Here is a 27,994-nt window from a genome sequence, read left to right as displayed (position 1 = left end):
GCTAGTGCTGCACTAGCTGAACATTGATGATCGATTGCTTTGGTCTGCGCTTTTCTTTAAGCAGGAAGTAGCTGTTTCTGTTTACAGCCAACACGAGTGCAAGTGTTTGCTAGTCAAAGCTAGATAGTTAGAGTTAAACAAAATGACTGAAACACAAAACGGAGCGGCGTTTGATGCCATTACAGTGCACAATTTTTCGGAGAAGATTTTGGAGCAGGTCGTGCACTTTCACGTAATGAAGCTCAGCGGCGGGTTTTTCCTGTGGGTCGGTTCGAGTCCCGTCCTGTCCAACCTGGCGGTCTCAATGAGCAGCAAATATGTAAGTAAACACGCCAACTTAACAAAGTGCTTTCATCTTGATGCAAATGTAATATAATTTAGATTTTAAAATACCCGGGTTTTTTATATGAGTGCCGTAAGGTAAGTTCATTTGCATAGCACATTACAACAACAACAACAAGGCAATTCAACGTGCTTCCTACATAAAAACTTAAAAAGCAAAATAGGGAAATATAAAAAAGACTGTGAAATTGAATTAAAGTTGAATAGAAAATAAAAACAGGATAAAACATTTTTAAAGAGTTAAATCAGGACAGTGAAAGTTGAAGTGCAGTAACTTACAAGTTATTCATCTACAGCCTTCAATTTTATTGAATTAAAGGTAAGTTAGTGTCAAAAGTTTAGAGATCTGCAGTTTTCTGGGAGTTTGTTCCAGATATATGGAGCATTACAAAAAGCAAACGCTTCTTCTGACTCTGAGAACAGAAAGCAGACCTGATCCCAGAGGAGCTGAGAGGTCTGGATGGTTCATAACGAAGCAGAAGATCAGAAATGTATTTCGGCACTAAATCATTCAGTGCTTTATAAACAAACAGCAGTATTTTTAAATCAATCCGCCAGTGTAAAGACCTCAGAACTGGAGTGATGTGATCCACTTTTTTGGTGTTCAGCTGCAGCTGTCTGATCCATTTTCTTAGGGAGACCTGTAAAGACACCATTACAGTAGTCAAGTCGACTGACGAGTTTTTCCACGTGCTGCTGTGACATACAGTCGTATGCAAAAGTTTAGGCACTCCTGACAATTTCCATGATTTTCATTTATAAATAATTGGGTGTTTTGGATAAGCAATTTCCTTTTGAGCTATCAAATAACTGAAAGACACAGAAATATTTCAGTAGTGAAATGAGGTTTATTGGATGAACAGAAAATGTGCAATTTGCATAAAAAATAAATTAGACAGGTGCATAAATTTGGATGTATTATCAGGACAGGCCTTAATTGATGAAGCCCTAAAGGGTTAAAGCTAGTCCACCTAAATAACAATAATGCCAATTATAAACTTTATTGGCATTAAAACTTTCATGCACAGGGTGCAGCTCAAAGGGCTCTACATAAAATTGCACCAAAAATGTTTAAAACTCTTCTTAAGTTCATCTCAAACACATTAAAAGGTTGCAAACAAACAATTTGAAATACAATTAAACAGGATAGAAAATAAAACATTTCAGTATGAGTCAATAAAATGGGCATGGCAGCAAAATAACAGTTTAGATTAAAGATTAAAAAGATGAGTCTTAAGATTTCTCTTGGAGGAATTTGCTGATGTTACTTGTTGGATATTTATGGGCAGGCTGTTGCAGTTTTGGGCCACACAGAGTAATGATTATATTATCCTGACTTAGTGGTGTCTAGCCGTGCACGTAAATACTGTTTTATTCAACACATCTCATTTCATGTGTTCCTTTGTGACCACATACAATTTTGGGAATGTTGAACTTTTCCAAAACAAACCAAAGCTGTCTGCATTGATTAGGAGTGATATTGAACTAAGGATTTTAATTTGTCAACTGTCAGAAATCATATATGTACTTTTTATACTGTAGTATTTATCCCTTTGCTGTACAGTATGTGTCTGGGAGTATCCAGCCATTGTGGTCAGTATAGTAAATCAAGAAGTATAGTGGGTTTTTTTTTTATAGTAATGACTTGTATGTGCTTTTGTCGCAGTATGATGAAGCATAAGTTGTCACATATTAACCTGACAGATTATTCCTGTATGATTATTTTAATTTGAACACTTTAGGGATAAAAGAGGAAGAGGAGTCAGGTGCTGGCTATTTCTGGACAGAAACCTTGAGAGGTTTTGTTTTGTGTAAAAGATCTAGTATAATTCCTTTTAAAATATTTTGCACAGTAAAATATTCCCTGTTTAATTGAACTCTTTTGAATGTAAAATGGAAATCCTGAGTTTTATCAATGTTTTCTAAATAAAGGTATTGTGGTCAGGAAAAACTTCTGTTTATTCTGTTATTTTGATTTATAGGAACATTTTATTTGTCTTTCCTGAACACCTGAGAATTTGTTTTTATTTGAATTTTATGTCCGGACTTGCCCACTGAGCTTCTGAGGCAGAGCAGGTAGAATTAAATAATAATAATAATAATAATTTTTGTGGAAATTAAAACATGCTTTCACTGGGCGGTGTAACTCTAATATCAATAATGTGATATAAAAAATTACATATTCCATGAGGATTTGATCCATATTGCTCACCTTCAGCATCCATTGCAAAATCCAACAAGGGAAACGTGGGAAAATATTTCTGTGACCTAGATGAGTCGACCCTTTTAAGAGGAAGGCTTTGTCACGTTGTCTTAAAGATCCGTTGCATAGTGGGACCACCCTATGATTTTGCAGTATTCCATCGCAAGGCCACGGGTTGATTAATGGGCCTAAAGTACAGTACATTTCGTTGACATCCTTTGACTATACCACCAATGACAGAGACAACAAAGCTGTTTGGGATGTATTGCCTTTAGTTTGAAAACCTTTTTGAAACACCTGGGCAGACAGATATTAGGAAAGTAAAACATTGTTTTGGATGTCAGAGCTAAATGTATTTCTCTTTTTTGGTCTGCAGGATTCAATGCCTCTATCTACATTAGTCTTGGGGGACCCATCCAATACTGCTCCAAATTCCTTGGCACAGAGATTAGGTAATGATGTATGACTTTTCATGAATTTATATTTCTTTTGCTGCTAATGTAGAAAGTTCTAATACATTATTAAAAAGCTGAAAAGCTCTTTTCTATGACTGCTTATTAGGGCCATTGTAGATAATTACAAGGTCATGGGAGTGGAGTAATATTCCAAGATTAAAGTCATAAATCTGCAAGACATAAACTCAGAAAATTCTATTTTTCAGAAAGGCTTGTGATGTTACATGTACTCTATTGAAAGCAGGGTATGCACATGTTAATCAGCGGTCGCATTTAAGCTACCAGTATTATGAGATGATGTTGCTGTTTAAAGACCAAAAGCATAAAGAACTGGGGTAGGACCGCAGACATTTATAAATGACTAAGATGTGACACATTCTTTGTTGCAGTTCCTCATATTGGCCTGTCTGAAAGTTCCACCTCTTCTCTTATGTCTGCACTGGGTTTTTTTCTCATAAATGTAAACTTTTAAACAAAATCTATGCTGTTATGTATTTCTGCTATCATGTGATTATTATTTGTGGATATTAAAGATGCTTTTGTATGTTTAAGGCTGCCGGTATTTGCAGAAATCACTTAAAATCAACTTTACTTCTAACAGTTTTCCAAATCCTGCTGCTGTTTCAGATTTTGTTTATGTGTTTCATTCATTTCGGAATGCAGAGTCCTGAAACTTGCTTTAGTTAGATCATCCTTCATGTCTGCTTTTAGTGTTGTCAGCTTGTGTTAATGCAGTTGCAAGTGCAGATTGATTGGAAGAGTCTATACTATGTTTTGAAGCCCATGTAAAGAAAGTTGTCCAGTTATGTTTTTGTCATTTGAAATAAAATAGCCCAGGATAAGTCTTTTTATTTCAGCCGCAGATCTGGAGAAACTCATCCATACTTTTATCTTCTCCCGCCCTCAATTACTGGAACTCTTTTTTTATACTTTTCTCAGTTAGAAATCAATTCACTGGTTAACAGGCTCGCAGAGTCTGTTCCTGTCTGTTTATCTCACTTCTTAAGACACAGTGTTGGATCAGATGTACGACCAGGCTGGGCCGGTTAAGCCTGGTCCCCCACCTTCACCAGCTTTTTAAACTTTGTCAAAAAATACTCCATTAACTTTCTACTATAGTCAATAAGTTTGCAGTCAAGAGTCGGTGCAAAAGAGTTTGTTCCAATACAGGACAGATAAACCCGTACATCATCCCTGCAGGTCGGAGGATGGAGTCAATCCTGTGGTCTGCAGAAAGCCTTATAAATCCCCCTCTGGGCTGGTTTGCCCCCTCCTCTCCTTATGGTGAACTTCTTATCCTCTGCTGTCATGCTGCTTACATGTGTTGTTTTACCAATTAACAATGTTTTCCAGCTGTCATTCATTACTGTATTGTTGATTTTCTATATTTTTACACTACTGGATAAGAAGTTCACCATTACATTTCAACTTCAGTCTCACCGTTTTTTGTTGTTTTTTTAAAGTTATACATGCATAATTTGACACACAATTGTATTTCTTAAAAAATGAATACAAGAATAACATATGTAATGCTGTATCTTTCATTAATGCTTGGTTTCTTACAGTAATCTTGATGTTGTGCGGGCTCTTTTCTGCTTATCTTCTCTCTGTCGCGTTTTTGTGAAGCGTCTGTCGTCTTTTTTGTCATCCACTATCTGAAATGTTTTTAGCAAGCCTCTGTCGGTTTTTCTGTCATCAAAAATTCCTTCAGCGAGGTTGGAAGTTGACAGTCAAACCCTTAATCAGTAATTAAACATGTAGTATTAATATCAGCAGACTACTACATCAACAGTTCCTCATGTAGTCAAAACAACAGTAGATAACAGCATGCACTGTCACAGCATCAGCAGATTTTGAACTCCTGCAGCCTCTCCTGCAGTCATAAATCTACAGTAGATAACAGTTGAACAAGGCTTGCATAATCAGTGTCTGCAGTCAATAATCTAACCACAGTGAGCTTGTTTCTGTATTCATGACTATAGTTCAGCACTTCTAAGTAAAGTCAAGGCACATCTGGGTAAAAAAAAAATGATTAAGAATGACTATTAAGGATAATGAAATGATTAAGAATGATTAATGATTAAGGATAATCACTGATGAGTGTTTCTTGACTGATGTCTGTTTTTTGTCTGCACTGCTCCCCCTCTGTGTGTCCTAGACATGCCCTCTGCTGATCATGCTATTTTAACCATAACCTGACTTTGTGGAATAAGCTGGTGTCTTTTGTGCTGTGTGCTAGAGACAGGGCATTCTTACTGTGATGGACTATATTATTATAATGTATGTTTTGTAACACAATTTTCACTAATTCTGCTTCTACATTTTCCTTAACTGGTGTTTTTGATGCTGTCTCACTGTGCTTCCTCACTCTGCTCCCAAAGCACACGTGCCTGCTCACACACATACATGTGCTACTGCTGAGCCTGGGCAGTTAGATACAGAAAGGAGCACATACACTCAGAGCTATAGAGTTTTAACACTGTGATCCTACACTTTACACTATAAAATAACACTTTAAATGATGACAATGTAGACCACCATCGCTCAAGTAATTAATGATAACAATTTAGGCTATAATGCTCTAAAATTATTCACAACAGCAGTTCTACAAAAAAGCTTTCTCTGTGTGACGTATACTTAATTTTTTCATTTATTTGTATATTGATTTGTTTATGTCTTATTTATTGATTGTAAACCACTGTGTGTGATACTAATTTTAATTTATCAATGTTTTACCTTAATTGCTGTGAAACAGTTTTGTTAGTATTTAAAAGTGCTATACAAAGTCATAGCTTAATTATTATTATTACTATGTAACCATAAAATGACCACAAAAGTTTGACAAGATTAAAAGTTATAACGCTGTTTACCATGACAGATTACAGATGTCAGGCAAGTCTTCCCAAGTCGATATTCATACCACAACAAATTTAATTAAAACCAGTGGCTTCTTGAAATGTGTGAAAAACACAAAGATCATATGTTATGCTTTGGAAATGGTTGGTCTTGAAAAAATAGACATTGTAGTGAATAGGCTTAAACATGCAAAAACACCGACACTGTCCATTAACTTAAAAATAGTGACAGAAAGCAAACATTTGTCTTGGGTCACCAGCTTCCAAGACTGATGACTTTAATGTAATTGTATACTAAAGCAAACCATTTTGTGTGTTAAACTAAAAGTGAAAAAATTGTCTGTTTATGTCTGTTTTGCAGCAAAGAAGACCAAAAAGCAAGTCTTTGTGAGTTACAGTCTTCCAATGACAGACTCCAACCTCAGTCTTCTGGTGGAGAACAGGATAAAAAAGGAGTTGGAACTTCACCCTGAACACTTTTGATTGTTTATTGAGCTCTCATTTTGTGTAGGAAAAAAAGCAAATGCTTCTCCTGTTCTCCTTTTGGACCTGACATTTTCCTTCTGATACTGTATCGTACACCAACACAATAACCACAAACGCTCACAACAAGTGTTCTTTTATTGACGTAATAAATTAAGTGGTTTATTATCAAAACATGTAGGCCTATGGCTTTTTGTACAAATGCATCATATTAAAAAAATAACACTTAGAAAAAAGCATTAGTGGTTGAGTTATTTTTTTTTCTTTTTCTCCTAGTGTTTAACTGTTGAAAACATACAAACTAGTAAACCATACAGGGTGTTAAAAATATGTGCTGTGCACTAAATAGGATTTGAAAAATGAAGGATGTTTGGATCTGTGGATTCAGGTACATTTGCACAAAATTGGTTTACAGGATGGTTTATGTAGTCAATGTGCTTATATCCTGTAAAAGTTGATGGTCAATACATTATGAATGAATGGTACATGTATACATACCTTACAATTTAATGCAGTCCTAAGGGATACTTATATAGTAAAGTGTATAAATGTACACTAATCACAACTAGGCCAGGTCTATGCAGATTACGCTGCTCTATTCTAACCTTCACAAATGTGTATTTAAAAATAAACAAACTATGAAATATTGTGCTTTCTGTCTAGAGTTACACATCCTAGGAGTAGGATTACAACAGTACCACAGTACAGAGAAGGAGGAGTGAGAGTGGAAATATTTGCTAATTAGGGAGGTATTTCAAGCAACAAATTGCCCTTGGCAGCATGACAAAATAAATACTGGTTTTCTTAAATTACATTCTCTGTTTGTATTTGTTTTTAAAAACAGAGCCGTCACGATAAAGCCATTTAAATGCTGAGATGCTTCATTAGACATACAGTAGTACACTGACCATAATGTCCATTCAACTCTCAGATTTGTTTAGCATTACCCACAGTCTATAGGCTACACATACAGTCTGCCAAGGTCTCCGGCTGTTTGTCAGGTCAGACAACCATCATATACCAACACCAACTGTAGTAATGCTTTCTTTAAAAATCAGTGTCTACACTGACCTCACCTCTGAGGATAAAGTGCCACATTGGACTTCTAGTAGAGGGACTACAAATAAGAAGAAACAAACATGTAAAACTATTTGTGCCCTTTCATGCAAAAAGAGTGGTAGTGGTTTAGCCAATCCCTGGATCTCTAATGTGTTGGCTGAAAATCACAAACACTTGATTGTGTCTCTGACATTTAGTGCAAAATAACTTATAAAGAATTATAAGATGCAGTAAAATCCTCTCTCAACGAGTAAAAACTACAAACAGAAAACTGACAGAGCACACATTATTGAAAGCTTGTCTGCTCTACTTTGCCTCTTCACTTGCCTGCATCTGCATCTTTTTCCCAGTAACTCATTAGCGTTGGAACAGACGGCAGTGCAATAAAATGACCAACACCACTGAAGACTCATTATTTAACATACACTGACTTCAGATAAACTTAGTCCAGTACAATATTTTTGGCAACTCCTGAATGAATCATAGTCACTACAAACTACACAAATTTACTATCGTCACCATCTCATATTCACCGTTACAAGAGTTCATCTGGTTCATCCAAAAGATTCTTTTTTTCCCTTAAAAGTTTTTTCACAAGTTCAAGGACAATTCAGTCAGGTTAATGCTTGAGCCATTAGTAGCACAGTAGCAGACAATTGCTATGATGCTCACACCCCATTGGCTATGGCACAATTTCCAATAACCTCCCCGCCAGTCGCCAGGGCGTATGTGGCAGGGACCGCTGCCAGAGCGGTGGCTACTGCCACTGTAGCGCCCCCAGTGGCTGAGAGGTGTAACGGTGTGTCATGGACTCGGGAGTAATCCCCATCACCCTTGGCGAGAAGTAGGTGCTGCTCTCCTGGATGGAGCAGGGTCTGACGGGTGAAGGTCTCTCCATCGGCCAGGCTCTCCGGCAGTGGATGGCCCCGCGGCTCAGGCAGCAGCAGCAGGCAGATGATGCACAGGAGGGTGCAGCAGGCAAAGATCACGTGATGCAGGAAATAGCCCTTCTGGTTGTGTAGCTCCATGATGGGTGCTGTGAGCATGCCAAAGCCAGCGCTGGCCAGGACCAAACCAAGCCCTCCACCCCTGCACAGAGAGAGAAAGTGTTGTAGATCCATTACCAAGGTAGTCTGGTGTGACTAAAACTAACAGCAGGAGCTCTTAAAGCATCGTTATACTTCATATGAAGTGCTTGTTTCATCAAATTATCAAACAGGGTCTGAAACCTCACCCCCCCACACCTGTTCAACTTCAGAATTGGGGGTCTGTCTCCAGCAATTCTTGTAACTTTCCAAAACCAACAATCCACTTCACGCAGTCTTCACACAACTTCATACAACTACTTCTGCTATTTCTTGTGTGTCTAAACAAGTGCAACACCATCAATGCCTCTGAGGAAAGACTGTCTGCACCTTTACCCCCGTTTGTACAATTTATCCTGTCTCGCCCTTCTCTATGATGCAGACTTATTGGCCCCCCCTTCAAGTGTATCCACGTAACAGGTATAAACACATTTAGACACCTTCGGACAAAACTTCATACAAAGTATTGGTTTGAAGCGTACTGAGCCCTTTATGGGCATCAAAGCCACACTCACCTGTCAGTCAAAGCTGAACCACAAGATGGAGCTAATAAGCAAAATGAAAACAACAGCTGTGTCCAAAGATTCCATAAATTGTAATAATTTACAGCAGGGACTACGCAGAAATTGTCAAAGTGTACTGTTTTTGCAGAAATAATAATAAGAAATAAATGTACCATACCTTTTTGTACTAAAAGGAAAAATATATTAATGTGTGCCGACTGATAGTTAAATTGTGACTTTGCACTTTCGATGAACTTAACAAAGAGACAGCAAAATGGTCCAACGTTTTCTCTCCCAGTACCTCAACTGAGAGTCTCTGCCGATACAAAGTACTGATTCCATTTTCCACATTTGAAATGTGTGTACCTCACAGTGTGGAAGTCATTGGGATAATTGTTGCTAATGCCAGTTACCTTAAAGGGCATCACCTGTGTTTATGCTATTGGAGGGCCACCTGTACAGCATTGTTGTGACACTGACGAAGAATGTAAATATTTTACATTCAATTCAAAAGAGTGCACAAATTTAACACTAAGAATTTGGACACTCAAATAAAATGGCACATAGTAAATAGAGTTTGCTATAAGTAGTATATTGGAAGGGATTTCAGATACAATCTGGAGCCCTACTGTCAGCCATTATGTATGGGTGTAATGAAAAGTAAGAATGTTTGCCTAAGTGTTGTAATATGTGTTTATGACCATCCAGACTCACCTGATCACAGTAGGAGTGATTTCAGCACAAAAGAATATACTCAGTGTGCTGACAGCATGAGAGGAGAACATGCCGATGATGGAGAAGGCCACAGAGAATTTCCTGTTCAGAGTGTCTCGCAAAACTGCAGAGAGGAGGACAAGAAAACGTAAGTAGTACCAGAAACACCCAACATGAAACACAAACAGCTAATTTAACACACAAAAGAGATAAGAATATCTCACAGGGACCTAAAAATTACAGTACATCATAGCCTAACCCTCTGCTCATAGGGGAATTCATTATTTCAAAGGAATCAATATGTATCACAAATCATCAAACTGTAGCTGTACCTGTGTCATGGCGAAGGCTATACTTCCCAATCACTGGATTCCATTAGCGAGCATCGGAGAGTAAAAGAGAGAACATATCATTAGTCTCTAGCACGAAGGGCAGCACAGTGCTGACTCAAAACAAGCAGAATAAAAAAGCCCTCAGGAACATTTTATCGCTGAAGCCTGAAATAATGACTACTGTTCTGCATATGTAGGTCAGAAAAGGAGAGGCTCCTATTAGACCGAGAGTTGAACTGCTGCCTGTATGGTTTTAATGACACAGGGATGCAAGTACAACTTAGTGCACTGTTGAATGTCAACTTTCTTTTTTTTGGTAATGTGTGTCCAAGACAGTTTACATAACTTTATGAACAGATTTTTCTGACATGAACTTTGCTAAAACTTTCCCAGAACAGCATTTGTCCAATTATATTTTAACAACCATAGCTATGCACAGCAGGTATCTTAAAGCTTTGGGGTATTCTCAACATGTGAAGTGCATGGGTCAGTAGTAGGAATGATGCATAAAAACCATACAGTTTGAAGGGTTTTTTCTTGCCTTTCTAAAACAAAAAAACTACAGTAACAGTGTTCAGTGTGTGCTTTTGAGCGCTGAGGTAAGATGCTAATGTTAGCATGTCATGCTAACTAGCTTCTCACTTAGCATTACTGCCACGTGATAGCATAACATTAGATAAATGTATACTGTTGTGGGGTAACAAGACAAATTAGAAAAAGCCTCGTTCAGAACTGACAAATCCACTGGGCGTTGGTTTTGGATCATGCTAACAATACATCAGCGTTTGGGGTAACTTTAGCTGCTCTGTCCTGCTACTGGCTTAAGATATATTTGCTAAACTCATTGGTTATTCCTCATGCTTGAAACATTTCTCGAATAAAAAAGATACATATTGTTTGAAAATACAACGACTAATCATAAATCATAACACACAATGATTAACTAGCTTAAACTTGAAAAACAAACAACAATGCTGCTTCTTTATATCCAAGTTTTTGACTTGGATCACTGGTGAAAATTACTTTTTTACCTAGAAATTTTAGCTTTAGTCATTTTAGTCTTGTTACAGCACTGTTAGCTGATATTATCAATGTAAAAATCAAGTCTATAGTTAAGATCCCAGCGCAGGGTTTTCCAAGAACTCTTTCAGGCATCTAAATAAACGATCGCCAGCTGACAATGAGAAGCTGCTTTTATCTACTTGTGTCCGAAATCAAATAACCATTGTTCCAAAAATTACATCACATTTTGAGTGAGTTTTATCACCATATACATATTGCATATGTGTAACTCTAGAATGCAGTAATTAATGGCTGCAGGACTTAGCAAACGGTCTGTTTGTCCTGATTTGTATTTAATTGTGTGATTACTCACAGTTGAGTAAACCCAGCTGTAGTAGGGATGCCAGGGCTGTTATGATCATGAAGGTGAGCAGCCCCCCACGCCGACCCATCAACCCCACAGCGGGGCAAAGCGCCAGGCAAGTTGCCACAGCGATGCCTGCCATGGTGTAATAGTCCGCATGACACAAAGCAGTGGGCTGGGCCTCCGGGTCCATCATACTGCGGGCGAAGCAGTGGTGGATGCCATAACCTGTCAGCCTGCACAAACAACACACAAAGAAACAATAAGAATGTGGGCAGGGAGGTGGTACCTGAGACATGCGTCTGCCACGGGGCGACATCTTCATTTCTCTCTGGGGAACAAGCTCATGTGTAATTCATGCTCTTTCAACACTACAGATATTGCCTTTGATTTGAAAAGGAAGTGTCCAAGCCTGGCCACAAACGCGACACACTTACGAGTTGACACAGAGCACCACAATGTTTTTCCACAGGTTCCTGGTGCTCATCATCTTGACAATACAGGTCCTCTGAGGTTTCTTGTGCAACTCCTGCTCCAGTTCTGGTAGGAAAAATGAAACGCACACCTTAAAACCTTTTCTTTCAGAAGGTAATGAGAGGCCAGCTGCTATGGGACATTTAGCACAGACGAGCTAATGTGCTGTGGGGCCTTTATAGATATAGCACATCCCTTTGCCCACTCTCATCATATATCTGTCTGCTTGGCCACTGTGAGAAGCAGAAACAAGGAATCAATCACTAAGACATGGAAGGAAGTAAGGGGAGAGATCTAGGTTAAGGAAATCAACAATATGTCAGTTCTTTAAAGACAGCACGGTTGCGAGACAATTCATTATCCACTTTTTTAATGTAAATTGAATATTATGGTTTTGTTCTGTTGATCAGACAAAAAAGCAATTTGAAAATGTGACATTGGGATCTAAGAAAGTCTGATGGTCAGTTATAAAGAATGAAACTGACAGATTAAACTCAGGCAGTCTTAGACAGAAGTCTGACTTTATTGATCTTCCTGTGAGAAGATCTCTAAAGATCTAAAGGAGCATGCATGTGTTTGCTTCATTTCACCTGCATTTCATCATATAGAGCTGAGAAATGCAGCTTGAAAACTGTTTGCAGACATGAAAAGGAATCTTTGTATATGAGTCAGTGTCTTTGTGTTTGTTGCATGTCCATTTCATCACCACACACCAAGAAGCAGCTGCAACATAACATTAGTGACAAATTAAAATAATTTGCATTATAAAGTGAATAAAGTAAAAGAAAGTATAAATACAAAGTGAAATGGATTTTGCTTCATGTGCCTCTTGAAATCTTCCTCACCTGTAAGAACTCCACTCGGCTCTGTTGTCATGTCAACCTGGTTCTTTCTGGCAATGCGTAGCATCATGGCTTTGGACCGCCTGTAGTGCTGGGTGGCCAGCAACCAGCGCAATGACTCGGGGAAAATCCTGCAGAGCGAGAGAAAGAGAGGAATGGGAAGGACATGGAGAGGTCAGACAAGAAGGATGAAAAGAGAATGTATTGTGAAAGCAAGAAGAAGAAACAGAAGGGGGAAGAAGAAATGACAGGAGAAAGAGACTATTGTTTGTTAGTAGAAGCAGATTGTGTTCAGTACTGTGTAGTGTAGTATGTACTGTACAAGCCATCGCCTGGCTCAGAGCTAGAAGAATCTGCCCACCCTGTCCCCGCTGTGGATTTCCTCAGAGGGTGGGACTCACCAGACGTAAGGAAGCATCAGAACGAAAGGGCTGATAATGACAATCTGCAGGACCTGCCAGTCATCCCGGCCTGGCCAATTGCGGCACAGAGCGGCCACTCCTGGCATCAGTAGCTGCCCGCCCACCATCAGAAAACTGGCCACCATGGTCATGGAGAAACGCCAGGCTGGTAAACAAAGCTCGATCCCTAAAATAGAGAGACAGAGAGAAAGAGGAACATTTAGTTTCATATAAAATATAGATTCTTGTGTTGTTGGTGCACTAGTGGAGACATGTAAATTATGCATAAGCTGTGTGTCTGTGTGTGTGTGTGTGTGTGTGTGTGTGTGTCTGCGATGAGGGAGATTACCATCCTAAACTACGCAGAAGCCTTAATGGCCTGGAAGAGTGTGATGTATGTGTTTGTTTAATGGTGGGGCCAGTATTGAATTTCCTCTCTGAATTATTGAGGACTACTATTACTGATCCTTCCCTGGAGAACTCGCTAGTTTAACACCAGACCTCTTTATGAACTTAGGATGGACTACACGTCAAAGCTTTTGAGAGTGTTCAGCTGCTAAGTGAGAGTTTCACTGTGACTGTCTCATAATTTCCCTCAGACACGGCTCCCATCCCCTCCCGTACTGCCTGTAATATGGTACAGTCCAGATGGCCTGGCCCATATGGCAAGGTCTTTTTGAAGGTGACCATTGTGGGTGGGTGAGGAGGGTGAGGAGGGAGAGGAGGAGGGAGGGAGGAGGGAGGGAGGAGGGAGGGAGGGAGGGAGGGGTGAGACTCAGTAACCTGGCCTCATGTGCCATGACTTTTTATTGTGAAGATAAAGAGGGTGAGGAAAGGGAACGGGAGGGAGAGGAGGAATTAGAAAGAGTGGGGCAGAATGCAAATTACTTTTCCCTCCAAAGGACACAGAAAAGTCCCTCCATTCACCAGTGGAATCACCGCATGAATGATAATAAAGACGAGCCAGAGGAAAGCAGAGAGACAGAGAAAAACACATAAAGACGGAGGGAATGAAAGAAAAACAAAGAAAGAGAGAGAGATGACAAAGATTTAGATAAGATAAGAGAAAGACAGGAAAATGATTCAGTTAGAACATAAGGCACAAAGGCTGACAAAGAAAAAATAAAGGTATTACTAGGAAGCCCTTCACATCTGTTGTCTTCAGCCCCAGGTGGACAGTTTTAGAGTCAATGTCTCCAAAATACCTCCCTTGCAGGAACCAAAACAGATGACGAAATCACACTGACCCATAATCCTTAACCTGCCTGTCTGCCCCCCTCTGTCTGTCTTTTCACCCTGTCTTCATGCATCAATGGAGAATAAGGCTACATTCAGACTGCAGGCCTTAATGCTCAGTTCAAATTTTTTTCAAAGTCGCATCAATTCCGACCTGAGTGTGATGAATAGATGTAATTCCACATTGTACCAAAGGGAGTCAGTAGTGGTTTGTGGGAACAACCGATATACGTTTTGGTAGAGAAGAAGACGTTGCTATTGTTAACCTGCTAACACGACGAAAAAACGGATTTTTGTCAAAGAAGGGTTGCAGTTTATTTTTCAGGAAGGATAATGAACAAAACATGGTACCAGGAGTAACACCAGAACGAGGCTCATTGTGAACAGCGACATGAATTCTTTAGAGAGAGTTTGAGGTGGGGCAGGTGAGGCTGGGGAACATCACATCCAGCACCCGGACTATTAGCACTGGCGCCCCCCAGGGGTGTGTGCTCTCCCCACTGCTCTTCTCCCTCTACACCAACGACTGCACCTCAAGAGACCCATCTGTCAAACTCCTGAAGTTTGCTGACGACACATCGGTCATCAGCCTCATCCAGGACGGTGATGAGTCGGCCTACAGACGGGAGGTTGATCAGCCGGCTCTCTGGTGCGGTCAGAACAACCTGGAGCTTAACGCGCTCAAAACTGTGGACCTGTGACCGTGGACTTCAGGAGGACCCACCCCCCCCCCCACACTCTGCCCCCCATCACCATACTCAACAGCCCTGTATCTGTGGAATCCTTCAGGTTTCTGGGATCCACTATTTCCCAGGACCTAAAGTGAGTGGCCAACACAGACACCATCATCAAGAAGGCCCAGCAGAGAATGTACTTCCTGCGCCAGCTCGGGAAGCTCAACCTGCCTAAGGAGCTGCTGATCCACTTCAACACAGCCATCATCCAATGTGTCCTCTACTCATCCATCACTGTCTGGTTTGGATCTGCCACCAAAAAGGACAGGAGCAGACTACAACGGACAGTCAGGACAGCAGAAAAGATCATCACCTCGGACACAACCTGTTCCAACTTCTACAGAGCACTGTACGTCAAAAACAACAGACTCAGGAACAGTTTCTTCCCACAAGCCATCACTCTGATGAACAGCTGACTCTGACTCACAGTGTCAGGAACAATTCCTGTGCAATAACCCAGTAACTCTGCCTCTAATCAGCCACCTGTTTACTGGCTACGATATATTATTTATTCATCATTCTCTATTTCAAAGCTGTTCATACTGTTCATATTGTATATACTGTATACCTAATCCACCTACCTCAAGTACATAACACCTGCACATAATACTTATTTATTCCAGCATCCTTTGCACTGTGCTCCTGTGACGGACCACCGTCACTACAGTTGAGTATGCGCTGCGACTGCCATGCCAACAAGCCTGGCTCTTTGGCGTTGCAGTCAAGTTGCATGTTTGGTACCCGGGTTCAAATCCGGGTGGGGTTACAGCTCTTGCCTTTCCGTCACAGCTCCAACACACTGTGTACAAGTTTACATGTTTGCTTGTATTTGTATGTGCACCTATATGTCACATCCACCTCCGACATGTACATAATAATAATAATGGTAATAATAATTTACTCCTGCATCATTGCACTACTGTTTCAATCTGTCTTTTTTGTTTTTGTTTATAGTGTGTATATATGTGTTCTCTATACTGTAGCCTGTGTTTGATTTTATTACTGTATTATTGTATAAATAAGCACATTGTGAGCATTGTACAATCCAGAGTCAAATTCTTCGTACGTGTACACATAACTGGCAATAAAGCTGATTCTGAACATAGTGGAGCATTTAGCAGCTAAAAAGCCAGATATTTTTCTCAGTAGTTGGTGGAGACCAAAAAAAAGATCTCAAAGGAGAGTGAACTTTGATTCATCAGGAGATAAACGCACCAATGGGATGATAATTTTGCCTCTTGTCTGCTTGATGTGTAACTAAGCAACTTGCTAACACATTAGCCATGAAAAATTGTTGTGTTTTTAACTCTTTCCGCTGCCGCCAAGTGTCCAAAAAACAATGACTGCCGCTTTAAGTAGTATTGTGTTTTTCTATACCTTGTAATATTGCATTTAAATGTTGTAGCTGCTTGTGCAATTAGGTAGTTTGATATATAACAATGCTTTATATATTATTCAGCAATTATTAATGTTTCTATGGGAATCATTTATTTGAAAAGTTAAGTGTAATAACGCAATAACAATATTATTGCCCTCTGAAATGTAGTGAAATAGAAGGAAGTAGCATAAAATGAAAATTTAGTAGTGCAAGTACCCAAAAATCACACTTAATTACAATGCTTTGCATTTTTTTTAGCTATTTTCCACTGCTGCAGTCTGTTCTGATACACAACTCTGAAAAATCTATCCAGTCTGTCCACAGCAGTCAATAGACACGGATCAGACTGAGACACACACATAGATTAGAGAAATCAACTGTACCTTGGCAAAGGTTATGCATCCCTAACCTTCCTCGCAAAACAAAAAACACTCCCCAACTCTGTGGGGAGGTTTCTCATCCTACTGAATCTACTGGGATATCAACACACACACACACACACATGCGCTGGCAAGGACCTTTTGTTCCAACTGAGTGGGAGAATGGTTCTCCTTGTGCTGATTATCTCACTGCCCCCCCTGTGGGCTGATCCTCCCTCCTCACCCTCCCTCCTGCCCACTCTCGCTCATCAGGGCTAAAGTGGCTCCCTCACCCTTTGTAAAGCCACCATCCCCCACATTTAGCCACCCTCCTTACCCCCTTCCTCTCCCTCCTCCTTTCACCAAGCAGCTTCTCCACTGTCTTTACATCTGAAAGCAAACAGTTGCAGAGTGTGAGAAAAACTAAAACTATAATGGAAGAAAGGGAGGAGAAAAACAAAGAGAGTGCAACAAAAAGCAGCTGATCCAATGGCCAAACTAATCTTTGATGACAAATGGCTGACAGCACAACCACACACACTTTCTGTTGGCTGCTGCTCCCTTGCTAACCTTGCCTGGGGCATGAGAACAGGGTGGAGAGACAATTGGCTTTCTAGCAGCATGAGTTCAGAGGGAGAACCACAGTCTGGGTGTGTGTATGTGATGTAGATGTATAGGAAGGATGCAGGTGGTTATATGCACTTTAGATTTACTGTATATTTGCTTGGAGGGAAAAATGTAACGCTGAAATGACTAGTCAATGTATCGATTAGTCAACCATAGAAAATGAACCGCATATGTAGATCACAAAACTAAGGGCCACGTTATACTCAATCAGAACTAGTTCTTACATTGTACTGTCCCTCCACGTCAGAAATCAATGGCATTTATAGTTTTCGTGAATGGCTACACTTGCCTTCAGAGAGAGGAGGGAGATGTGGGGTTTTAGACTCTTGGGCTGTTTGGACTGGCCGGACAAAACAAGCAACTCGAAGAGATCACATTGGGCTTTAGGAAATTGTATTAGTGAAAAATATTTGAAAGTGGCTTTTTTTAGACCAAATGATTCATCAAGTAAGTGTTTGGTCTGTAAAATATTTTAATCTGCTGCTGGAGCCAGAGAAGTCAGAGGATCACAAAGGCTTTTACAATTCATCCTGATGGGACATGATTGTCTGTATATAATGGCAATTCATCTTCAAAGTGGTGGACCGACCACCTGATCTATAGACGGTCATTTACAACCCTAGAGCCAGGCTTCTAGCATGGATAAAAATGCAAAAAATTAGCTAGCTCCAGCTTCTCAAATGTGGGGATTTTCTGCTTTTTGTTTAATATCATTGTAAAGTGAACACCTTTGAGGTTGAACTGATGGTCAGACAAAACTATTTGAAGATGTTACCTTCGGAAAGTTGCGATGAGCATTTTTCACAGTTTTCTGGCTTTTTATAGACTAAACAAAATTAACCACTAACAAAAAATAATCTTTCGTTGCTGCCTTAGGTGGATGACTTCATAGTGAGGCAAAGATGGGAAACAGAAGGTTTGACAAGGGCACAGCATGACAGGACAGTCTTCTCCCCAGCTGAGTCAGCAGTAGTCATCCCCGCTAGCACACACACGCACACACACACACACACACACACATATACTGCATGTTTTTGTCATTACTGACGAGTCTCTAAGGAGCAGAGACAGAGAGGAAGAGACAAAGATATTAACCTTGTCTCACTGTGTAAAAGAATCTGCAGCCTAATACCTTTGGGTCTATACAAAACTCATTCACCGAAACTCTATCTTTTCAGTACCCAATGCTCACTCCCTATAGGCCTTGAAAAGTGGCTCTGAAAATGTTATAGCAGCTCTAGTCAGCTGGGATTCACAGCATATGCAGTGAATTCAAATGTTGACACAATTTTGTGAGGAAAACATACCAAAATATCTACTGAAACTTGTGTGATGGTGTCTTATTAATGTTTTATTGCTATGGGATTTTACCGAATCAAAACCTGAGACTTCAATCTTTTACATATATATACACACAGTATCTCACAAAAGTGAGTACAGCCCTCACATTTAATTATATATTATATCTTTTCATGTGATGACACTGAAGAAATTACACATCACACAGCCATTAATCGTTGTCGCTGGCAACAAAAGTGAGTACATCCCTAACTGAAAATGTCCAAATAAAATGTACCCAACTCTCCCTTAAACACCAGTCACGAACTGAAATCTACAGCGTAACCCAATGTATTTTTCGATTTCATTCATTAATAAAAAAATCCATCTAATCTAAGATCATCGGAAAAGAAAAGATACACCAATAACTCCTAATGTTATAAACCATTGTGATGTTTTAGCATTTGATAAACCTTTAAACTGGACTGGACTTTTTTAAACACATGGATCTCCTCAGTCTGAACATGAAGTGTGTCAAATCTCTTAGCCAGTCCAAGTCAAATCCTAAGTCCAGTTTCAGATCTGTAGCTTGGTTCCAAACACTCATAGTTTCTCCACAACAGAGCTAAATACACTACCTCTCTGTTACACCATCACTTCCTCAGAGCTCTAAAGCTCCATAGGAAGTAGCATAGTTAAGTAGCAAGTATTTAAAACTCAAAATACAGATTTTCAGTTGGACATTTGATAATGGTTTCTTGCCCAAACAACATTTGTATTAACGTGAGAATATTTTCTAGATGAGTTTGGATATTGACAGCCGTGACTGCAGAGTGGGCTTACATGCAGTTGTCCTCAAATGTAGAGACAAACAAGGAAAAGGGTATGAGGAGATGGAAGCTCTTTCTTTAAAGCTCCCGGAGGACGGCCCTGAGGTAGGTGCTAAATTACAAACTAATAAACCCGTGCAGAATTGGTGCAATAATAAATATGCACAAAAAAACACACACATAAACACATTTATATTAGCAGAACAAACTAAAGCTTCTGCTGGCAGCTCCAGTGGAGTTCATTATGTGCTGCATGCTGCAGAGAGATAACCAAACGATGGGAGATTTCAAATGAGCTTCGAGAAAATGAGAAAGTGATGGTGAGAGTGCTGGTAATAATAAAATGGTTGTGAGAGAGAGAAATTAGGAAGATGGGGTGAATGGGGCAGAGGAGAGTAAAGCATAGAGTGAAAATGGAAAGAGCCAGAGTGCTGCTGGATTTAGAGATGCTGGATTCAGCTCTGAATTTACAGTGATAAAAAGTGAAAGGAGGGGAAAATAAGGCAGACAAAGAGTATTTCTGTGGGGAGAGGAGGTACGTAAATACAGATGGAACAGTGCAACCACAGCACATACTCATGTATACATACTGAATAATCATCCGTAATACATTATACATGTGCTTCACGCATATTTTTATGTTTCTTTATCTGATCCTTTTTCTGTTGTAGGCTATTGCTATTTAGCACTCAGCAGTCTATCACACTCTACAATAAAATGCCTCTGCTGTGTGTTTAAAAAAGCTGTGTTTAAACATTACTCTACATTAAATTGCTTTCAGATTTAATTTGAGGCTGTTTACATCCACAATGCATGTAAACATATGACCTCATATGACCTCAGCCCAACTGATCATGTGTTTCACCTCCTAGAGGCAGGCAAAAAATCCTGAAACAAGCAAGACATGAAGCTGGCTGAAGTACAGGCCTGGAAATCCCTCATTGCACAGGAAAACTGTGTGAGCACACAACTATGGTAAGTACAGTGATTCAAATAAGGAGGTCGATTTGTTAACTGGATGTTTGAAAATCTACCGTTGACTTCCTCCAAATAAGATGGGCTAAACTGCTTGTTTATAATCTGTGTGATCCTCTGCTGAGCGACAGCCCTAGCATGCCTGATCTATTCTGATCTTGGATGGCCGACTGTATGGGAATTCCAGCTGCTGTACACTTAGTGAGTACAGTCATATTATTATAGGATAGGAATACTGGTTTAAAACTACTAAAATTTGTTGTGATAAACCAGAATTTAACTTTAAACATGACCACTTTATTCAAGTTTACAATTCAATTACCTTTAGCCCCTTAAAAATATGTATATCCTACACTGTTCATCTGCTGTGGATGAGTTTAAAAAGAGCTATGAGCACTTCAACCACATAGCCATTTTGCATTTCAAATCCAAAGTACTGGACTACAGAGCAAACACAACAGAACAATGTGTCTTGCCAAAATACTGACTGACTGTACTGTTTCTGTCCTGCAGGGTGACTATTGTACCTCTCTTGGCAAACAATACAAGGAGAAACAAGGTACAGTAATAAGAAGTTTCATATTCAGTGTCCACTCTGCATCTGTGCAAACTGTGCTGCATTTCCCCATAGCTCACGCGTACAGTATTTTAGTTTTTTGGAAGCTTCAATGTCTTTATGACACGCTGTGTTCTGTTATTCTACATGTTTTTTTCTGTTAATGGGATGGCAGTGTGTGTTATCTGCTGTCCTACTATGAGTTTACTTCAAAGCGAGTCATTCTTTGGCAGCGAGCCAACTGTACTCAGCTACACCTCACACAAACTCACACAAAACACCTTTTTTTGTTTCACTTCTAAGTGCATGCATACAATCCAATCCAATCCGCAAACAGCAAAATCACACACACACACTCACTCACACACAGTTAATGTGTCAACACTGAGCACACAAACAAGTGAAATATAGAAAAACTGCCTCCCATTACAGGTATTTCTGTTTGACCACTGACAGTATTTCTTGACTGCAATCTGCTAAAATAACATTACTTGTGAGATTCTTTTAAGAATTCTAGTAAATGTTTCTACTTCTATTTTGTTTGTATTGATTGATGCCAATTTGTGTCTGTTTGGGGGATCAAAAAAAGAAAAGCTGAAATTAAACTCGACAGCTAAAATCTCAACTAATGAGTGAAAGTGGAAGCACGAGACTAGCAGCCGCCATCTTGAATTGTCCGATGATGTAAAAACACTTCACAGTTGTGAATATGTTTAGAAATATCAAATCTACTGGCATGAAAGAGGCAGCAGGGAGAGGGGACAGAGGGGAATGCAGTGGGGGCTGGAGGCAAGTAAAAATGGCAGTTTGGTGTCATTAAGAACACCTTGGCCATGTGCTATTATGCAGTTGTGTTCTCTGACAAAACATTTGCGAAGTCTCTGCGCTAATCAGATAATGCTGAATTGTTAAATGTACTTAATCAACATATAACTGAAAACACAGCCAAAGCCCACATTAGCTGTTGTTCCAGTAGCTTCTGTCAATCTGCAATCTCTCATTGAGCAGTGCGCATTAGTCTTTCTAAATTAGTGAAAGTGTTGCTGGGGTTTTCTGTCTCAATAAATTGGTTCAAACCAATAATGATTTTAACAAAGATATACGAAAATTTGTTGGCATACAAAAAAACAACAATTTGCGTTGTTATATAACTGTAGACAGACAATATAGCTAAACACCAAATTCGAATACAGTACAGGACCAACAACCATAAAAAAGTAACCGGACAGTGAACACTTGTCAAAAAAATGTCCCAACTGTGTTTGAAAGCCTATATTTATTTTTCTTACATTTCTATGGATTAAAGGACAGGTTTTGATATAAAACTTTATCACTGATGGAAATAAAAAGTCCTTGACTTATTTCCATCATTGTCCCTGATATATTCATTTTATTTTATTGAAAATTCACATTACATTTATTCAACAAGACACCAACCCTATGTAGTCCGTGTTGTTTCTAAAGTCCACCACCCTTTATGAAGACAAAGACAGGCATTAAATGTCTGAACGAACAAATATCAGACACTAATAACATTAAATTTCATAATATGAGGACAAGGTTTAGCCTAGGATTTCTGTTTCTGCTCTGAAATGATTTCCTCTAAGTCCCTTACTAATCCATACTACTCAGGCATTAAATAAACACGATAAAAGGACAGGGAAAGTATGAGGAAATACAGGCGCTTGAAAGCAGACAGGCACGAGAATGTGAAAGCAATTACTTACTGAGCACGTAGAGGGAGAGAGCGAGGCCCGCCAAGCAGAAACCCTCAAAGAAGCGCAAGGTGCTGAACATGGTGACGTTTACAGAGAAGGCAACACTCAGACCAAACACCAGCATGAAAAGCACTGAGAGAATCAACACTGGGTGTCGACCAAACCTTAGAAACAGGGAGAAGCAGAGGGAGAAAGACGTAGCAAAGGGTTTAGAAACTGTCACAAACTGAGAAATGAAGCTTTTGATGTGCAGTCAGGTGAAAGAGACCATTCCCAGTCATTGTATGCTGGACATCCTGGTTTAAGGGGGGGTCTGTAGGTCAGTGGGTCAGGTCAGAGCTAAGGCCTGCTGGGCCTGCACATTTCTTTACATTGTTTCCATGGTTACTGATCCCAAACTCAATACAGGGACTTTTTTTCCCACGATGCAGCTCAAGTGGTTCACAGGCTGCAGACGTGACAACAGTGTGACATAAAGGGTGATTTTGTTCACCTAATTACAATTAAATAAAACATATTTCCTCACTTATAGATGCAGATAGATTTGGTTTTAAATGTCTACGTTTTGAGACATCTGTCCCTGGTAACGCCTGGACCGTTTTTATTGCTTATTTCTACCGAAGAAATTGTCCCTGTTGAAACTGCTGTGGATTAGCCACACTAAATGGGACATTGGGCCTCATGCAAGAACCACTCGCACAAACAGATTTGTTCTGAAGTGGCACATATAAGTGATATGAGGGAATTTGTGGCATTCACAGTTTTGTACGTGTGGTCCAGACCTGTCAAATGAGTTATGAACAGACAGTCTGCCCTTCACACAGGGGGAAAACACTAATTTCACCTGAAACACCTTCAACTGAATGAATTTGTAGTTTAATAAGATACCAAAATGAACTAAAATGTAGGATATAACTAAGACATACAGTACATAATGCAAAATGAATCAGCATGGTCCCATGCTAATGATGTGGTGAACACAATATTCATATTTAGAGTTTAAGATTTTTGTTGGTATATTTACAGTTTATTTTTTTATATATTTACAGTTCTGAAGTTGTTGCCGTAGGGCCCTAATGCAGGTCTCTGTCAGTATCATCCTCTGTTCTAACATCACCTACCTAGGGCCATAATATTATATTGTCTTATATCTTCATGACTTTCACATCCCCTTGACCCACTCTCATATTAGTCATTTTTTTGCATCTACCTTCATGCCAACCCATTCACTCTTTATATCTGTCACAGTGTGCCTCTGCTCTGATGACATTTCCTTGACAGCTGTGCTATTAATATTTTGTATTGTTACGCGTCATCTAACATGACTGAAATGACACTGCAACAAAACTTGTTATCTCTATATCTGTTGATTTCTGACAGACTTTTTTGTGAGTGAAAGTTGTCCACACATGGAGCGGAACAGGCGGCCTTATATGGCAATTTTAGGGACGTAGATTATGCCAATGCTGAAATCTAACAAGCACGCACCTCCTCATGAAAAGGTGACATTTATCAGCCTGAAACAAGCGATTTACAACTGTTTTGGCCAGTTGAGAGAGTTTGGTAAATATGACTTATAACACTTGTATGAATATGAAAAAAGTAAGAGAGATTTCTTGCATGAGGCCCACTGTTTCTGGACAGAGCTACTGGGTAGATTTCCATGAAATTTGGTACATAAATTCATGTGTGCCACAGGATCACTGGCTTTTAATCTAGTGCTATCATCAGGTCATAATTTTAATTTGTCCAATACCTTGGTTTATGCAAATGTTAGCATTCTTACATGCTAAACTGTGATGGCAAACCTTATACTTGGCCAGATCCAACCTAAAGAGAGGCATAAAAGACGCAAAAGCAAGGTATCCAGCATCTCACCAACTACAAGGGCAGCAAGGATCCAATAGTCCACACCAGTAGCGACCTTCTTGCTGAAGAGTTCAACCACTTCTTTGCCCGTTTTGAGATGACTGAGACGGAAACGGGGCCTGCTCCACCTAACCATGACCTACCACTTACTGTGACCACAGAGGATATCATAAGAGTGCTCTGTGGTGTGAACCCCAGGAAGGCGGCTGGCCCTTACGGCACACCGGGGATGGTTCTTAGGGGCTGTGCAGACCAGCTGGCAGAGGTATTCACAAACATCTTTAACCTATCTCTGTCTGCATGCACTGTTCCTAAATGCTTTAAATCTGCCACCATTGTCCCACTACCCAAGGAAAACACCTATCAGTAGCCTAAATGACTACGGACCTGTGGCCCTTACCTCTACTGTGATTAAGTGCTTTGAGAGGCTTATCTTAAAACACATAAAATCCTCTCTCCCTCCCACTCTGGAGCAACACTAATAGGTCAACTGAAGATGCCATCAACACTGCTCTTCACACAGCAATAGCTCACCTGGAACATCGCAGCTAATATGTGAGAACGCTGTTTGTTGATTTTAGCTCGGCGTTTAATACCATCATCCCAAACAGAATCCACTTTACAAACTTTACAATCTAGGCATCAGTCAGCACACATGCAGATGGATCATGGACTTCCTAACCAACCGTCCATTGAGTGGAGTTTGCACTCAAATCTCGTTCAGTGACAATAAAGCTTTCTGATTCTGACTTAATAAACGCCTGTTAGTGTTGTTATTGTGAGCATGTTAGCATGCTCATGTTAGCATTTAGCTCTACGTTTCACTGTGCCAAAGTAAACCCTCTACACAAGCATGGTAGTAAACTCTTTGTCTTGTTTACGTCAATTTTAAATTAAATTAATTTTTCTTAAGGATTTGTATAAAGAAAACTTCATTCACCTCCATTGTTTTGGGGTGAAGGCAGACATCTTTGATACCTCACAACCTTTATAAATAAAACCAAAACTATCTGCATGGTTAGATGACAGTAAGTGAGAAAATACTTTTTTGTAATTTTGATGAATGGATCTTTTAGGGTTAACCAGAGGCACAAAACGGACAAAAAACAGGCAGCTTACCAGTCAGCCATGACACCCATCACTAGGTAGCCAAATATGGAGCCCACCAGCAAAGAGAACTTGGCAATATGCACCTTCCAGGCTGAGTCACAAACCAGGTTCCACTGCAACATGAGACAAAGACGGAGAGAGGAAAATTAGTCAACTTTTCAGAGAACACCACCCACAACAAGATAAAAGGGAATTAAACATCAGCAGCTGAGCGGTTTTCCTCTGAAAGCTGCACAGAAACAAAAAGAAATGTGGGCTTCTCTCATCGGAAGTCTGTCAAAACCCTTCACTCTCTGACTCACTGTTTTGATAATTCATGAAGGTTGAAGTGTGAACAAACACGCTATGGACGCTCTTGAAATATTTAAATGTGCATCCTGAAGGAAACAAAAGAGAAAACGCAAGCATGTATGTGTGTGTGAGAGGGAGAAAGGGCAGCGTGTGTGAATATGTGGGCGCGTGTCTATAATAACAGAAATCAATAGCTTTCCACTCTTTCCTGTAAGCCCATGGGTCAGTGCACACACCGCTGCAGCTCTCAGCATCTGAAACTCAGCCAAGGACACATGTGGAAGCACGATGTGTACTCTATATTTGTGCACAACCCTGAAAATATAAAAGCCCAGCAGGCCAATTCAGCTGCGTGTTTAAGTAGTGTTGGTGTTTAACAGTTGTTTACAGAACTCCCCTCCGAGCCATACGACTGTGCAGAGGAGCAAAGAGGACAGAATAGAAGCAGACTGGATATGACTGATGGTGCTGGTCATAAAATGTTCGGTGTTGGTTTGGAGAACTCAGTCAGGATGGGTTTATCATGTATTGAGGTATCATTCATGCACACATGCCAGAGCTTGGCGACAACTCAACATCGCTGCTTTCTTATGTCAGTGCTTTAGTGTGGCATATTCCCAAATAAATTCTTTCACGCACAAACCACTTTAAACACAGTAAATCTGGAGCTTCTAGTTGGAGTTCTGGCCAGGGATGCACCGATCGTTATTGAGCAGATTGGTAGGATATATCCTTCTTCAATGTCATTATAAATTTCAGTGTTTCCACTCTTAGTTACATTCTCTAAGTTGCAGCTGGCCATTCAGTTTAGCGGATCGGTTCTCTATTGGCATTTGCAGATACACCGAGGAGAGATATCGGAATCAGTATCGGGGAGAGAAAAGGGTTTATCGGTGCATCCCCCTTTGGCTCTGGGACAGTTGCCCACTTTGCGCAGTTGGTAATCCAGCTAGTGTTGTGTGATGTAATGAATAACAGTGGAACACAGTTCCTTGAATTGAACATCAATTTGATTGTTTTATATGTGATTTGTTATTAATTTGCCATATTGTAATATATGGATATAATAATGTCAGAAAATTGTTAATAATGTGAGACTGACTTCAACCATATTGCCTAGACCAACACACACACAGTACATCCTGGAGCATCGCTGTAGTCATCAGCTGCTGTCTCCTCTGTGCTGAACACACACACACACACACACACACGTCCTCTCATATTGAGGTCAGTGGGTAACTTCAGTCAGCTGTGTTAGTATGCTACTTGTGTATCAGGCTCTGCTCTGCACTGAACTGAGACTGGCAGTGATGAAGAAACAGTGTGGTGAGGAGGATGATGATGATGATGGCGAACAGAGAGCATTCTTCTCTCTCGTTGAGCTATCTGGTTCTCGTTTGTTACCTTGGTAACCACATTCTGACTAAGTCCCGTCTGTAGCTCCAGCCTCCACTCCTTGCAAGCGCACAGCAAACCGCTGCCGTCGCCGTATCCCTCCCCGGTGCCGTTTTCTTTGAGTTGCAGCGCGGGCACGCCACTGGTGACGGTGACCGGCGGGGTTGCAGCGGTCCAGTTACTCTGGTTCGCGAGGGGTTGCACGCACGTGCCATTAGGCTGCGCCAGGAGGAAATAATCCGAAAACTGACTAAAGCCGATGAACAAAGCCGGTATCCAGGTCAGGACCACGAGCTGCTTCTGATGTTTCCCAAACCCCCCCAGAGACGGCAGAACCGAGCCGTCGATGTGCGGTAGCAGCCGGGGCACTGGGTGCTCCAGTGGGGTGAAGCCGTTCTCAGGCGGGTGGTCCTGCGCCTCCGGCCGGCCGGCTGCCATCGCGCCCCGGCCAAAAAGAGAGCAGCTGGGCGCAACAGCGGGTGAAGCAAAGCCCCCCGCTCTGTTGTCGTCCGCGCACTCTGTGT

The 27,994-nt window shown here is 40.4% G+C and overlaps 2 protein-coding genes across 2 annotated transcripts; one reads left to right on the top strand and one right to left on the bottom strand.

The window, feature by feature from the left end:
• The first annotated feature begins 44 nt into the window (after positions 1–44).
• Positions 45–6,567, top strand: psmg4 (proteasome (prosome, macropain) assembly chaperone 4). The gene is made up of 3 exons (XM_038715066.1): positions 45–319; positions 2,922–2,997; positions 6,217–6,567. Exons 1-3 carry the CDS (start codon positions 143–145, stop codon positions 6,336–6,338), a joined length of 375 nt encoding a protein of 124 aa, XP_038570994.1. The 5' UTR covers positions 45–142; the 3' UTR covers positions 6,339–6,567.
• Positions 6,459–27,908, bottom strand: LOC119900272 (solute carrier family 22 member 23). Its single transcript, XM_038715065.1, has 10 exons — positions 27,480–27,908; positions 25,794–25,897; positions 22,815–22,969; positions 13,115–13,301; positions 12,717–12,844; positions 11,835–11,937; positions 11,407–11,633; positions 10,032–10,064; positions 9,700–9,823; positions 6,459–8,486 (listed from the first exon to the last, which is right to left on the bottom strand). The coding sequence occupies exons 1-10, from the start codon at positions 27,906–27,908 to the stop codon at positions 8,066–8,068; spliced, it is 1,911 nt and encodes a 636-aa protein (XP_038570993.1). The 3' UTR covers positions 6,459–8,065.
• Between the last annotated feature and the right edge of the window lie 86 nt (positions 27,909–27,994).

Source organism: Micropterus salmoides, unplaced genomic scaffold, assembly GCF_014851395.1.
Source record: "Micropterus salmoides isolate LMB-PRFRI ecotype aquatic unplaced genomic scaffold, ASM1485139v1 Ms_hic_scaffold_13, whole genome shotgun sequence".
Taxonomy (NCBI): domain Eukaryota; kingdom Metazoa; phylum Chordata; class Actinopteri; order Centrarchiformes; family Centrarchidae; genus Micropterus; species Micropterus salmoides.
This window is presented reverse-complemented; position numbering and strand designations above follow the sequence as displayed.

Bases quoted from the DNA above. Each gene is read 5' to 3' on its own strand.
- psmg4 (XM_038715066.1), top strand. From the start codon at position 143: ATGACTGAAACACAAAACGGAGCGGCGTTTGATGCCATTACAGTGCAC. The intron at 320-2,921 runs GTAAGTAAACAC...TTTGGTCTGCAG, and splicing joins TCTCAATGAGCAGCAAATAT to GATTCAATGCCTCTATCTAC. The intron at 2,998-6,216 runs GTAATGATGTAT...TCTGTTTTGCAG, and splicing joins TTCCTTGGCACAGAGATTAG to CAAAGAAGACCAAAAAGCAA.
- LOC119900272 (XM_038715065.1), bottom strand. From the start codon at position 27,908: ATGGCAGCCGGCCGGCCGGAGGCGCAGGACCACCCGCCTGAGAACGGC. The intron at 22,970-25,793 runs GTAAGCTGCCTG...CCTGTTTCTAAG, and splicing joins ATGGGTGTCATGGCTGACTG to GTTTGGTCGACACCCAGTGT. The intron at 11,634-11,834 runs GTAAGTGTGTCG...TTGTTTGTGCAG, and splicing joins GTGGTGCTCTGTGTCAACTC to GCTGACAGGTTATGGCATCC.